General features: G+C 27.0%; 1 protein-coding gene across 1 annotated transcript in view; it reads left to right on the top strand.

Moving 5' to 3' along the window:
* The window catches only part of LOC117173315 (LHFPL tetraspan subfamily member 3 protein), a 26398-nt gene extending 13098 nt beyond the window's left edge, over positions 1-13300 (top strand). Inside the window, exons 4-6 of the mRNA XM_033361807.1 lie at positions 7654-7741; positions 9670-9824; positions 12635-13300. Coding sequence (XP_033217698.1) covers positions 7654-7741; positions 9670-9824; positions 12635-12867 — 476 coding nt within the window. The 3' untranslated portion in view covers positions 12868-13300. The remainder of the gene's footprint in view (positions 1-7653; positions 7742-9669; positions 9825-12634) is intronic.
* The last annotated feature ends 975 nt before the right edge of the window (positions 13301-14275 follow it).

Raw genomic sequence — 14275 nt, 5'->3', positions numbered from 1 at the left:
TTAATGGAGAATTAGAAAAAAATTTATTATAAATTTCAGCGTTTCAAATTAATTTATTGCTGTTTTTAAAATTAGGGCGTGTTATTACAGTTTTGTAATTGATTTGAAGATACTGAGTCTGAGACTCCAAATATGTTTTTAAATCTAATTACTTATTCGTTTTTTAATCCTGTGTTTGAAACGCTTCAAATTTCAAATTATTAATAATTTTCTTATTTTTGAAGACGACAATTTGCAAATTTCAAATTAAAATTATTCCCGGAAATAGAATTCCTGAGTCATAATTCTTTTAATTCAATTAAAGGCATAAAGTCGTGACTCAACTAAATTTTTTTCGAAGCTGAGACTGCACTTCTGATCGTCATTGGCTTTCACTTTCGGTACAAAGTTGTAGAATGTACACGAGATCACGTTAACTATAAATCATGTGTTAAACAATTTTAAGCTCAAAATAGTAATCAAAATGTTGAAAATAATAAAAATCCCTTCTCTAATTCAGGAAAAATATATAAATTCCAAAATTTTTTCCCTTTCAACTTAATATAAATGTTAAAAATAAAAAAATACTCTTAGTCCAGAACAAAATTGAAGAAAAATATTTAACTCTTCGAACTCGAAAGATTTTCAAACAAAACTCATTTAACTATTCATTTTATTTATATTTTTTAGTTGAAAAGTCATGTATTTTGTTGAAAATTCGCCTTTTTTTTTTAGAAATTAATCTTCTTGTTTCAAAATAAGATTTTCGATTAAAAAATGACTTTTTTTGCTAAAAATTATTTTTTGCTTTGATTGGAATTTAATTTTTTAAACTGAAAATGTAACTATTCCAATTACATATTCTATTATTTTAGTTAAAAATTCACCTCTTTCATTGAATATTAATTTTTTCAACTGAAACATTAATTTAAAATAATTTTTTTTTTATTTGGAAGTACATGCATTTCGTTTAAAATTCGTCTTTTTTGGTAGAAATTAATCTACTTGGTTCAAAATAAGATTTTTGATTGAAAACTCAACTATTCCAGTTAAAGATTCATCACTTTAGTTTAAAATGTATCCTTTTTGGTTCAAAGTTGAACTATTCCAGTTGAAGAATCATCCTTTCAGTTAAAAGTTCATTAGTTTGTTTCGAAAATTAATTTTTTTAAATGTAAATTCAACTGTTCTATTTTTGATTGAAAATTGTTATTGCTTAGTTAAAAAAGTCAACTACGTTGTAAAAAATTTATCTTTTTTAGATGAAACTTCAACTATTTCGTTTAAAATTCATCTAATTTGTTGAAAAATCGTTCCTTTTGGTTTACAATTTAATTATTCCTGTTGAAGATTCATCATTTTATATAAAAATTTATCACTGGTTGAAATTTTTTTCTGTAGAAAAATTTGTTTGTTTTTTTAAATCAAAACATTAAACTATTCCAGTTTGAAAATTAAGAAAAATTATACTTGGGAAAACCTGTAATTGTCAGGCAGTTTGGTTTCCAAGATTTGAATAGACATCCTGATTTATAATACTAATATTTGTAAAAATACCTGATTTAATCCAGTTAAAACATGAAACACGTTGAAGCATTTAAAAATAGTGAAACATTTGCTGAGTTAGGATTGAAAATGCGAAGTGTAACTGACAGGAAATTCGAAAAAAAATGTAAACAAGGCCGTCGGCTACTGGAATTTGTGATAATACGAGTGTACCTAGTATTTAAACACGATTATTTTAACGCCAATGGGAAATGTTTAGTCACCCGATTAGTACCGTAAACTTACAGTTAGGAAAGCAATGTCTCATTTTCCTTTCACTGTTCGACCTCGCCTAGCCGTGCTCAAGAAGAAGAACCGTACTGCATTTAAAAATGATAAATTGCGAATAAAAATTATATTTCTAGCCACATACAACAAGAATATAAACAGATTTTTTGAGAATTTATTTATATTTAGGGACCGTTCTAAAAGTTAGTTTTTAAATCAAAATTTGGTTCTCGATTTAATTTGATAAACGCCTAAAATAAAACACTCAAGTAAGGAAATAAATTGTGTTTGATAAATATAGTAAAAAAAGAATAAATAATTAAATTGAATGGCAAGTATTGTTAAGCAAATAGTCTAAACTTCAAGCCAAAAAAAAAGAATTTTTAACTCAGAAAGATGAATTTTTAACCAAGAACTTGTCTAGCACAAAAAGTATATTTTTAATTTCTCAAACTTAAAATATGAATTTTCAACTAAAAAGATAATTTTTCACAAATTAGTTAAATTTTATATGAAAATAATTAAATTTTTAATTTAAAAAGGAATTTTTAACAAAAAATTTTTAATTTTAATTTTAAATAAAAAACAGTCCAATTTAACCAAAAAGATTAATCTTTATTGATAAGTGTGATAGTTAATATATAAATCAAAAAAGTTACTAACTTTAAATAAAAACCATTAAATTCAATTAAAAAGAAAAGTTTTAAACAAAAGTTGAATCCTCAACCAGATTAGATTATTTGTTAACCAAGTGGTTGTATTTTTAACCAAAAAATGAACAGATTTAAACTAAATTGTTGAATTTGCTATCCAGAAATGCAAATACCTGGTTAAACAATAATTTTTTTAGTTAAAGGTCATCTCTTTGTACAAAAATTGAAATATTTTGATGAAAATTTCTTTAATTTTTGTGTGAAAATAAACTTTTTAAACTGACAATCAAACTATTTCTTTTCTGGTTAAAAAATTATCTTTTTTATTAAGAAATTTAACAATTCGATTAAAACTTTAAAAAATTGTCTTTCTTGGTAGAGATTTAATCATCTATGTTGAAAATTTATTCTGTTTGATAAAAAATGCTATTGTTTGGTTAAATTATCTTGCATGCTTCCTTGAGAATGAGTATTTTTTGGTTGAAAAGTCGATTATTTGACTTTAAAGTCAAACTACTTTGTTACAAAATTAATTTTTTTTATTAGGGATTCATAATTGTAGTTAAACATACAATTATTTGCTTTTTAATGAACTTTTATGATAAATATTCAACTTTTTCGTATAAAATTAATCTTTTTGACTTGAAAATTCAACAATTTGGTAGAAAATTAAACTATTTGGTTGAAAATTAAACTTTTTGGTTGAAAAATCATTTTTTGTTTGTTTTGAAGTTTCAACTTTTTGCAGATAATCCGCCTCTTTGACTCAAAAATTAAATTATTTTCTTGAAAATTTATGTATTTTTTAAAAAATTCCTCTTTTTTAGTCGAAAATTATTCCTCTAAGATCAAATGTAGACCTTGTTGAAAATTCATTTCTCTGGTAGAAAATTGAAGAGTTGTCTGTTTGGTTTGAAAATTCTTTTTTTTTATAAAGTTTTCTTTTTAGAAATGCAATTGTCAGCGGTTAAAATTTTTTACCTGGGTTGAAAATTCGTCTTTATTTGTTAAATTTAACTGTTTTAGATTATTTTACTTTTTGCTTGATATGTAAACTATTTCGTATTTTCTTGAACATTCATCTTTTTAGGTCAAAAATTAATTTTTTAGCTGATACTTTAACTATTTTGTTACAAATTATTATTTTTTTGGTTTAAAATGGTTTCTTTATCTGAAAATTTAAGTACTCCTTTGTTAGTTGAAACTTCATCCTGTATATTGAATAAGTTGAAAATTTGTCTTTTTTCATAGAAAATTAATCTTCTTGGTCGAAAATTCATTTTTTGTTGTTGAAAATTCAACAATTTTGTTGAAAGTTCGTTTTTGTATTTAAAGTTGTTTCTATATCAGAGTTCTTATCTGAAAAATTGACTATTCTATTTTTGGTTGAGACTTTATACTGTTTTTTGAGAAGAAAATTAATCTTGTTTATTGAAAACTCAGTTTTTTCAATGAAAATTCAAATATTTGGTGGAAAATTCAACTTTTTGGTGGAAAATTCATCTTTTTGGTAGGAAATTAATATATTTTGTTAAAACGTCGTATTTTTGTGTATAAAATAATGCTTGCTTTGTTAAAAATAACATTTTTTCGTCGAGATTTCAACTATCTTATTAAAAAAAATCTTTCTTAATTAAAAATCATATTTTTTGTACATTTTTCTTTTCTAATTTGAAAGTTCACTGTTTTCTAGAAAATCCGATTTTTTAGCTTAAAAACTTTACTCTTTCGTTGAAAATTTATCTTTCATGGTAGAAAAGTCATCTTACTTCGTTAAAAATGATCTTTTCTGAATAAAAATGAAACATTCTTCTGATAAATTTGTCTTTTTGTCTTGAAAATTTAAATATTTGATTGAATTTTAATCTTTTTTGTTTGAGAATTCGACTATTTCGTTGAAAATGCATCTTTATATGCTAAAAATCAACTATTTGGCTAGAAATTCAACTATTTTGTTAAAAATCGAATTATTTTTGAAAAATTAAAAAATTTTGTTAAGGTTATTATTTTGGGTTAAAAATTTAAATATGTTGTCGAAAATTCTTCTGTTTGGATTAAAATTTTATCCTTTATGGTTGAAAAGTCTTCGTTGAAAAGTTAAATTTTTTGGTTGAAAAGTAATTTTTTTGTTAGAAATTCAACTGTTGTTCCAAAAACTTCGTCCCTATGGCTTAAAAATGTTGCTAGATGGATAAATCGTTAACTATTTTTTGGAAAACTGGTTTCTTTTATTGGAAAATTCATCTATTTGGTTAGTAATGCAACTGTTTGGTTGAAAATTAGTTTTTTTGGTTAAGAATTCGTCTTTTTGTGTTGACAATTCATCATTCTGGATAGGAAACCTTTTTTTTTTTATTGAAAACTAACTATTTTGTTGAATACGCAATATATTTCAGCTTGAAATCTTAGAAATTTAAATTTTTTGGATTTAATTCAATTACTCATCCACATCAATTTTATTTAAAAGAATTTATAAACGCAAAATCCGTATTTAGCTAACGGCTAAATTACTTTAGGGGGAGGGGTGATGATAAAAAAGGCCAAAATTGGTAACCTATAGTTTATGAATGGCCCATAACTGAAAAAATATTCCGTGTGACAATAAAGAGCTTGGTGCCGCCAGACTTTAAAAAAAAGTATCCTGGCGCCACCAGGCCTCGACAACACCACTTTCCCTAACATTCTAGATTTTAAACTGCGAGACCTACGTGGCAGCGATAAGCGATGATCAGATTGAATGTTTTTAGTATAATTTTAACATCTTAGCTGTCTTTTTTTTAGACATGGAGAATTCAGCAATAGTAAAAATTTCAAAAAATGGAAGTAAAATTATAGATAGCATATTATTATTCTTACCAATTACATTACTAGTGAAATTTTACAAATTTCATTAGCGAAAAATCGTGACATATTCAGATATTTTCAAGTTTAAACGTTCAAAATAAAACAGTTACCTAGAAACATAATATTTTTAAAAGACTTCACAGTAAAAAATCTGTTTATTAGAGGGGAAATACTAAGATTCTTCACGAAAATAGGGGAATAAATTCTTTGAAATAAAATAAATATTAAAAATTTTCAACAAAGATACAAATTAATTTTAAACCAAATAGTTAATTTTACAACAAGATTGTTGTACTTTCAAGTAAAAATGAAGAATTTTTAAACAAGTAGTTGCATTTTCAGCCCACAAAAGCAAATTTTCAACCAAAAGATCGAATTTTCAAGCAAAAAAGAATCGAAATCCAAAAAAGGTAATTTTTCTATTTAAAAATCAAATATATTTTCAAAAATGGAGTTACATTTTTTAAAAGAGAAGATGACTTTTTAAGAAAATAGGTGAATTTGTAAACAATATAATTTTTAACCAAAAAAGAAAACTGTTGAGTTTTTTAAGCCAACAAGATGAATTTTATACAAAACAGTTCAATTTTCAACAAAAAGTTAATTTTTAAACAAATAGTTCAATTTTAAACTAAAGAAGCTCAACTTTTAACAACCAATTGAATATTAAATTTGCAGTTAATAAAATTTATTTTCAACAAAAGAAAACGAATTTTCAAACAAATAGTTAAATTTTGTATTCAAAATTTCTACAGCAATATAGTTTCCAACCAAAAAGACGATTTTTGAAGAAAACAGTTGAATTTTGAAGCCAAAAGGAAGAATTTTCTAACAAACAGTTGAATTTTCAACAAAAAAGTTTGATAGTTACATTCGCGGTTGGAAAAATTGAATTTCAGGAACGGCCAAAAACTAATTGTCAACAAAATAGTTCATTTTTCAATCAAATGAATAAATCTTGAACTAATAAAATAATTTTTTAACAAATTAGTTCAACTTGCCAGAAAATAGTTAAATTTCTAATCTAGAAGATCAACTTTCCACCAAAAAAGGCGTATTCACAATAAATTAGCTTTTTATGAACATTACATTTTCATGTATCCATTTTAAGCCTATTCTTTTTTTCCTTAATTTATTATTGTGTTGTCCCGAAAAACCGGGAAATATTGAAATATATATTTTAATATGTTTAATATGTTTTAGTTTATTCACAATGTTTTTTTTATAAAGTAGTTAATAATTAACTACTTTTCACTAATTTTAACAAATTAGTTCAACTTGCCAGAAAATAGTTAAATTTCTAATCTAGAAGATCAATTTTCCACCAAAAAAGGCGTATTCACAATAAAATACATAAGTAGTTTAAATTGTCAGTTAAAGAGATTAACTTATTAGAACAAAGTTTTTAACCAAAAAATTTAAAAACTCAATGAAGAATTTCATAGTTAAGTTTTTGATATACAACAATCAATTTATAACCAAAAATAGAATACGTCTAAATTGTTTTTGAAATTTTTGAATATTTTACATTTTTAATTGATTTTTTTTATTAAGATGTGTTAAGACACTTTTAATTATAAACTTATTTGTATAAATTTGTAATTTTGCGATTTTTTATATTACAAATTGCAGTACAGGTTACGGAAAATTGTGTCATGTTTTTTAAATAGCAAATTTTGATTCAGAAAGTCTAAAAATTAAATTTTTACTTTCAAGTAATTTCAAACTGAAAAAAATAAAAATTGAACCATTTTCATTTCAGAATTGACAACTTTTTAAAAAGTAAAATAAAAGTTGTCGAACAATTTAGGAGGAAATTGAAACTTCAACTATTTAAAAGCATAATTGTTGAATTGTTGAATTTTTTGTGCTTGGACGCTTTTTAATTGATTCGCTTTTTAATTAAAAAATTGGACATTAGAATAAATTTTGATCAACTTTGTACGTTTTCCACAAAAAATGTTGAAATTGGTAAGTTTTAGATCTAAAATATATTCATTTTGTATGGTTGAAATTTGGAATTCAAGTTTAATGATTTAAAAAATCTTAATTTATTGTTAAAATTGATAAATTTGAAATTATTCACTTTAGATTCTCTGGAAATCAAAGTTGATCAATCTTAAAAGAAATTTGGATTTGAAAAATTATAAAAATTGTAAATATTCAAATTGAAACGTTTTAGTTATTTTATTTTTAACAGTCGAGGTTGTTCAATGTTGTAGGCTTCCAAACAGAAATTTTGCAGTTTTCAACTGATCAATTGGAAATAATTTAATATTCTGAATTTTCAAAATTTAAAGTATCTTTAAAAATCCTGACACGTTAAGATTGCTCCGTCGTAGAAAATTTCCACTGTACTGCATTGGTTTAAAATACCTTTTTCTAATGAAAAATTTTTTTCCAGCAATTTGCATGGCAGTTGGTGTTGGCGTTTATCCACTTGGCTGGGATTCCCCTTTGATTCGAGCTGTGTGTGGAGCAGCTGCTTCAAGGTATTAACAAATTGTATATTTAACAAAAATATTTATTTAAAGCGCTACCTTTTTAAATTAGGAGATTATTCACTTTAAAATTCGTAATTCTAAAATATTTTAATTAAAAAATTTTCCAATTTAGGTCTTCATTTTCAAGCGTACATTTTTAATTTAAATAATTTTAGAATGCAGGTTTGAAGACATAAACAATTTTGTAAAAACGTTTGAATTTACAAATTATGAAACGATTAAAAGTATTTAAAGTTGATCAACTGCAACTATAAATTAATTAACGATTTTTAAAACTGAAATGTAGTTCGAGTGTTAAAAAAAAAAGAATTTACAGACTTTATCGTTTGAAATTTAAACTGTTTCAATTCGAAAGCCTGATTAGTTAAAACGTTTTTTTATTCCTTCAGCAAAATGAATTTGACCATTTTTAATTTGTACAACATTAGTATTAGTTTGTATCAGCATATTACGAGCAATTATAAATCAAATATTTCAAACTATACAATTTTAAACTGAATTGTTTTATAAATTGTATAATTGTTTTATAAATTGAAGGAGGGATTTTTGTTATTTTTGTAAAGTTTGAAGGGACGACTTTTTAGTTTTAGTTTTTTGTTGAATTGGAAGTACATTTTTTTATTTTTAAGATTTTTATCGAGTTGGAAGGGAGGTAATTTTGATTATTAATGGTTTTTTTGAATTCGTAAAGGCCAATTTTTTATTTTAAATATTTTTTTAGTGGGCATGCATTTTAAACATTGTTATTCATGTGAGTTGAAAGGAGGAATTCATTTTTAATACAGATGATTGAAAAGGATAGCGTGGGTTTATATTTTTTAACCAGAAGTCTTTGAACTGCTCCATTTATAAAATTGTAAAATTCAAAATTTTGCATGTTAATGGCATTTATTTTAAAATTGTCCACTTGAAATGCGTTATGGCAGTTTTCGTGCTAAAATTAATATCTTTGAAAAAATAGTTTTAGTTTCTAAACCTGTATTTTTCGTAAGAATAATAACATATATTGATCATCTTTAAGTTCATTTGATGACAAGAATAAAATAACTTCCTTTCCGACAAAAAGGAGGATATTATATTATATATAATTATAAAAAATTATCATTGTATGATATTATTATTTATTTTTATTATTGTATTGTTACATTAATAAATTATATATTAATATAAGCGACGAAGACAGCTTTGCAGCTTTTATTCGACAGGCGCTTTGTAAATTATTGAGTGTTTCAATTAAAAATTTCTTAATCAAGGATTTTTGAAGCTGCAATTTCAAGAGCTTGAAATTTAAAAAAGTTCCACATTGAGTCCTTTCATTTGCAGTTTAGCTTTGATTACTTCAAATGAAAAAATTTTCAGTTCTAAGACTTCGAATTTTTTAATTTCAATGATCTTAAAAATTGTTGGGACCAAAAAAAAACTGTAAAATGACCGGGATTTTTTTTCTTGTTAAAAACGGCCACAATTTCAATGAAATACACAAGAAAAAAATTAATTTAGATAAAATTGGTTAAAAGTTAAATATATAATAATTGTAATATGTTTTTCAAGTTCTTAATTATATCCCTAACCTCAGTGATACAGACTTTTTCAATTGAGTTTTCCATCGCATCGTGTTCAACATCGCAGTTGTGGTGTCCTATAGCTTCATCTCCGAATTGTCTCCTAAAATAGTCTCTGAAAGCCTCTAGTATTCCGTCTGCATCATATACCATTTCCCCCCTGCTTTTTCTCATGTTGACAATTTCTGTACTTTTGTTTCCTTTCAGTTTTTTATAAAGTAGTTTCCTGCTTCCTTCAAAGTATATATATATTTTTTAATATGTTTAATATGTTTTTGTTTAATCACAATGTTTTTTTTATAAAGTAGTTAATTAATAAAAACTTTAGTCTCTGATTTAAAAATATTTTTTCAGATATAATCCTGGCGCGTGTGCAATTAGATGGGCAATTCCTTTGGCTGGAATTGCTGCTTTAGATGCCATAACTTTAGCAGCTCTTGCTTTTATTTTGGCTTCAAGACATGTTAGGCTGCAGCCAGAGCCTTTCAATAATGGATCTTTATACAAAGGTGAGACAATCATCCGTCATTTCTCCTCAATACCTCTAATTTACCCTCCTCTCACGTTCCCTAATTCCTCACCTTTAATTTCCCCTCAATTCCCCTATTTCACCAAATCTCATTTACCATCACTTCCTCTACTCCTCCTAATTTCCCCCACTTCTCCTAATTCCCCTCCTTAGCTCTCCACAGCTCATTTCCCCGCAAGTGTCCGACTTCCCTTTCCCTCGTTTTCAAATTCTTTCCCTACTCCCATTCCCCTCATTTTCCAACGCTTTCCTTATTTCCACTCCGCTCACTTCCTCTATTCCATTTCCTCCGATTTTCCCTCTTCCCTTCACTTACCCCTCCCCTCAATTCCCTTTATTTGTTCCTACTCCTGCTTCTCACCCCCTCAATTCCCTTCCCTTTTCCTACTTCTCCTCCTCTCAATTCCTCTTATTTTCCTTACTCCCCCGACCTTCATTTCCCTCTTCTAATTCCCCTACTACTTCTCATTTACCTTTACTTATTTAGCTTCTCTTTCCCCTGGCTGCCTCTCTCTCCTCATTCCTGCTCACTTCCCCTATTGCTATACCTTAATTTCCACTTACTTCCCCTATGTCACATGCTATAATTTTCTCTCACTTCCCCTACCTCCCATAACTTAATTGCCAGTTCCTTCCCCTATCTCACCTGTCCTCATATCTCCTTACTTTCCCTATTTCTCTCCCCTAATTTTCCAACGCATCCCCTACTCCCCTCCTACTTCCCCTCATTGTTCATGCTTCCCGGCTCCTCATCCCGGCCCATACTTCCCATTTTCTAATTTTCTCTCCGGGAACAAAATTACGACGGATGGATGAACGGACGGACATCCCATGGAAACAGTAAGAATTTTTGCCCGGGGCTAAAAAACCCTAAAAATTAACCCAATCAATTAAAATGGATTGATAATAAAAATTAATTTTATTGAAAGGACCACGTAAAAAAAAGTTCCATTACATTTGAATTTGAAAAAATCCCCGAATATATCTGAAATCGAGAATTTTTATCCCAGTCCCCCCTTATTTCCATTTTTAAAAGGTTTTAATTCAAATAAAAATTCATGACATTAGAAAAAATTAGAAAAAAATGGCTAAGGAAATAGGGAAATAAATTCTTTTAAATAAAATTGATGTTGATGCTAATAGTAACCCAATTTGAAATATTCTAAACTCCTATTATTTTAAGTAATAGTATTGCATTTCTAACAAAATTGATACATTTTCAACTAAGGCCTTCAGTCCATGCACCAGAACGGCCGGATCTCGGAATGGCCAAAATGAGGCGTTGACCAATCAGAAACGTTCCGCGGAAATAGTGTCATTCTCACGCCGCACTGAGCCGAACTGGCCTAGTTCGGCGTGAGAAGGATATTGTTTCCGCGGAACGTTTCTGATTGGTCAACGCGTCATTCCGGCCATTCTGAGATCCGGCCGTTCTGGTGCAGGGACTAGAGGCCTAAAACGATGAACCTTGAAACAAAAAGAAAAAAAAAATTTTTAGCAAAGTAGTTGAATTTTTTAATTAAAAATATGAATGCTCAAGAAAAAAAATGTAATGTTTAATATTTCAACCAAAAAATATTTTTGGTTTAAATTAAAATTAATTGAATTCATCCAGAAAGTACGAATTTTTAATCAAATAGTTTAATTCTCAACCAAAAGTTCATCTCTTTCCTTGAAATTTCACCAGTTTGGTTGAATTTGGAAAATTATTCATTTTTGGTTAAATTTAACTGTTTGTTATTTAACATTAAAATACTTTTTGGTTTCAACTGGTTTGAATATCAACTATTATATTCTTCATTGAAAATTCATTTCTTTCGGTTGAAGAGTCACCATTGTAATTGAAATTTCATCTTTTTGCTTGAAAATTCAATACTTTGGTTGAATTTCTTTTTTTTTGTGAGTCAAAAATCTTTCTTAGTTGAAAATTGAACTCTTATCGAAAATTCGTCTTTTCTGGCCAAATTCAAGTGTTTTTTATTTAAAATAAAAATATTTTTTCGTTTTAATATCGACTATTACATTTTTTTTTAAAACTCGTATTTTTTGATTGAATTAAACTGTTTTTCATTTAAAATTATACTATTTTTTTATTTTACTATCGACTATTATATTTTTGTAGAAAATTCATCTCTTTCGGTTGTTGAAAATTAATTTTTTTTACTGAAAATTTACCTAATTAATTTTTATTTGAAAATACATGTGTGTTGTTGAAAATTTGTCGTTTTTGGTAGAAAATTAATCTTATTGATTGAAAATTGTTTTCTCTCTTGTGTGAAAAATCTTTCTTAGACTAGAATTGAGTTTTTGTTGGAGATTTTTCTTTTTTTGTTAAATTACACTGTTTTTTTATCAAATTGTTTTAAAATGAAAATTAAACTATTCTGTTTTTGTTTGCAAATTGACCTTGTTTATTTAAAAATTTAACTATTTGGCTGAAAATTGAAAATTCAACTATTCCATTTAAGGATTCACCATTCAAGTTGAAAATTCACCATTTGGTTTAAAATTCAACCATTTCAGTTAAAATTTCATAATTTTGGTTGAAAATTTAACCATTTTGTTGAAAACGTTTCTTTTGCTTGAAAATTCACCTGGAAAAAAACCTTCAATTTTCAGGACATCATTTTCCAGGATTTGAGCTGACACAATTTATTAATAAATAGGATCCCTTTTTAATCCCTTTTCTTAAATTATTCTCCTTTCATCTGAAATTAAACTACTGAACTGCTGTGATCCCTGAAACTAGTTTATTTAACTTATAAATAAAAAAAATGTTTTTTTTTTCAGGAGAAGTAAATCCAGCTTATGTTAATGAAGCCCAGAGTGTTGCCGGTTCCAGAAAATCGCTATCCTTAAGACCAGTGCTTTTGGTAGCACCTCCAGACCAAGATCGCTACAGCGAAATTTCGAGAGCAAAATCTCATTCTCATCACAGCCTCTACACAGCAGCTCCAGGTCATCCAGTTCATACGATGTCTACCAACACTTTGAATCACTCTCAACACAATTTTCAACTCTAAGAAAAAAAATGAAAAAAAATCTTGGAAGCCATAATTTTTCAAAAAATTAGTCAAAGTAGGCGCCGCGCGCCTACAAAAAAAGTTTTAAATCGTTCAAACCTCCCGCTCTCACAATTTCCCTCTCCTCATTTCACCCTTCTCCTCCTTCCTCTCCTCATTTCTAATTATTTCCCCTAATTTTCCTAATTTTCCCTCACATTCTCTTCCCTAATTTCCCCATTTCCCCACCCCTAATTTGCCCTCCTTGACAAAAGTACGGAGGAAGGACGACAGACCAAAACAATAAGGGTTTATTTATTAATTAATTTGACAATAATTTTTCAAACAGTTTTTCTCTTTTCGAGTCAATGAGCTGCCATGTTTTTAAAGTAAAAATTGTTTCTTAAAACAATATGATTTGGAATTAAATTTAATATAATTAAATTTAAAAAAATTTAATATAATTGTACTTCTTAGCTCAATTTAAGATATAGAGATTACTACATTTATTCCTCGAATTTTATTAAGTGGACGAAAAGTTGGAAGCTTTTCGAAAATAGCCATCAATATAATAAAATTTTAGCAATATTTTTATTTTATAGTTAATTTTTTTTAAATTCGAAACTGATGAATCGTATGTTGCGAGTTATGTTATTTTATTGCTTTATGTGAATATGTTACTCCATTGTAACATAAACAGACTGAGAAATAAAGAGATTGTTTAGATAGATTTATTAATTTTTTTTATTTTGGGAAGAGGTGTTGAAAATTAGAGAACAAAAGAATTATTTTGACTAGTATATTTAATGATATCATACAGGACAATCTTTTTTTTGAGCTACTACTTATATTTTATATTCATTAACTTAAACGACTTGGAGTCGTTCTAAATCGACACTGGCTCAAAAGTTAAAAGGTAGAGTAAATTATAAATTACAAAATTAGCCTGGATAGGTTTTAAATAATTTTCAGATTCTTATCTTCTTAATATCTACAGAACACGCAAAGATTTTTTTCTGTTTCTATTTGGGAATGTCCATTAATTACGGAAGGATGATTATTTGCATTTGATCCCCCGTCCTTCTTACGTGAAATTTCATACTTTTTACTCAATATATTGATTATTTTTATGGTAAACGAGATTTTAATTAAATGTCAAGTATTAAATCCACAGCTCTACAATAAAAAAAATTATTTTTTGATACACTCAACTCCCGATATAAGACCTTCCGGTTTTAAAGAAATGGTTGAGACGACCCTGCCTGCGTTTGGATTTCCCTGATTTAGGATCAAGGACAAAGTAAGCCATTCCTGATATCGGTCTTTAATAGGGAGTTGAGTGTAAATCAAACAAAATAATTAGAAAGAAGAAATTTACGTAAGAAATGCCAAAAAAAACCTTACGTAATTAAAGAACGCACCCTTTTTT

The sequence above is a fragment of the Belonocnema kinseyi genome, chromosome 5 (assembly GCF_010883055.1).
Source record: "Belonocnema kinseyi isolate 2016_QV_RU_SX_M_011 chromosome 5, B_treatae_v1, whole genome shotgun sequence".
NCBI lineage: Eukaryota > Metazoa > Arthropoda > Insecta > Hymenoptera > Cynipidae > Belonocnema > Belonocnema kinseyi.
The sequence above is the reverse complement of the archived record's forward strand: the minus strand, read 5'-3'. Positions and strand labels throughout refer to the sequence as shown.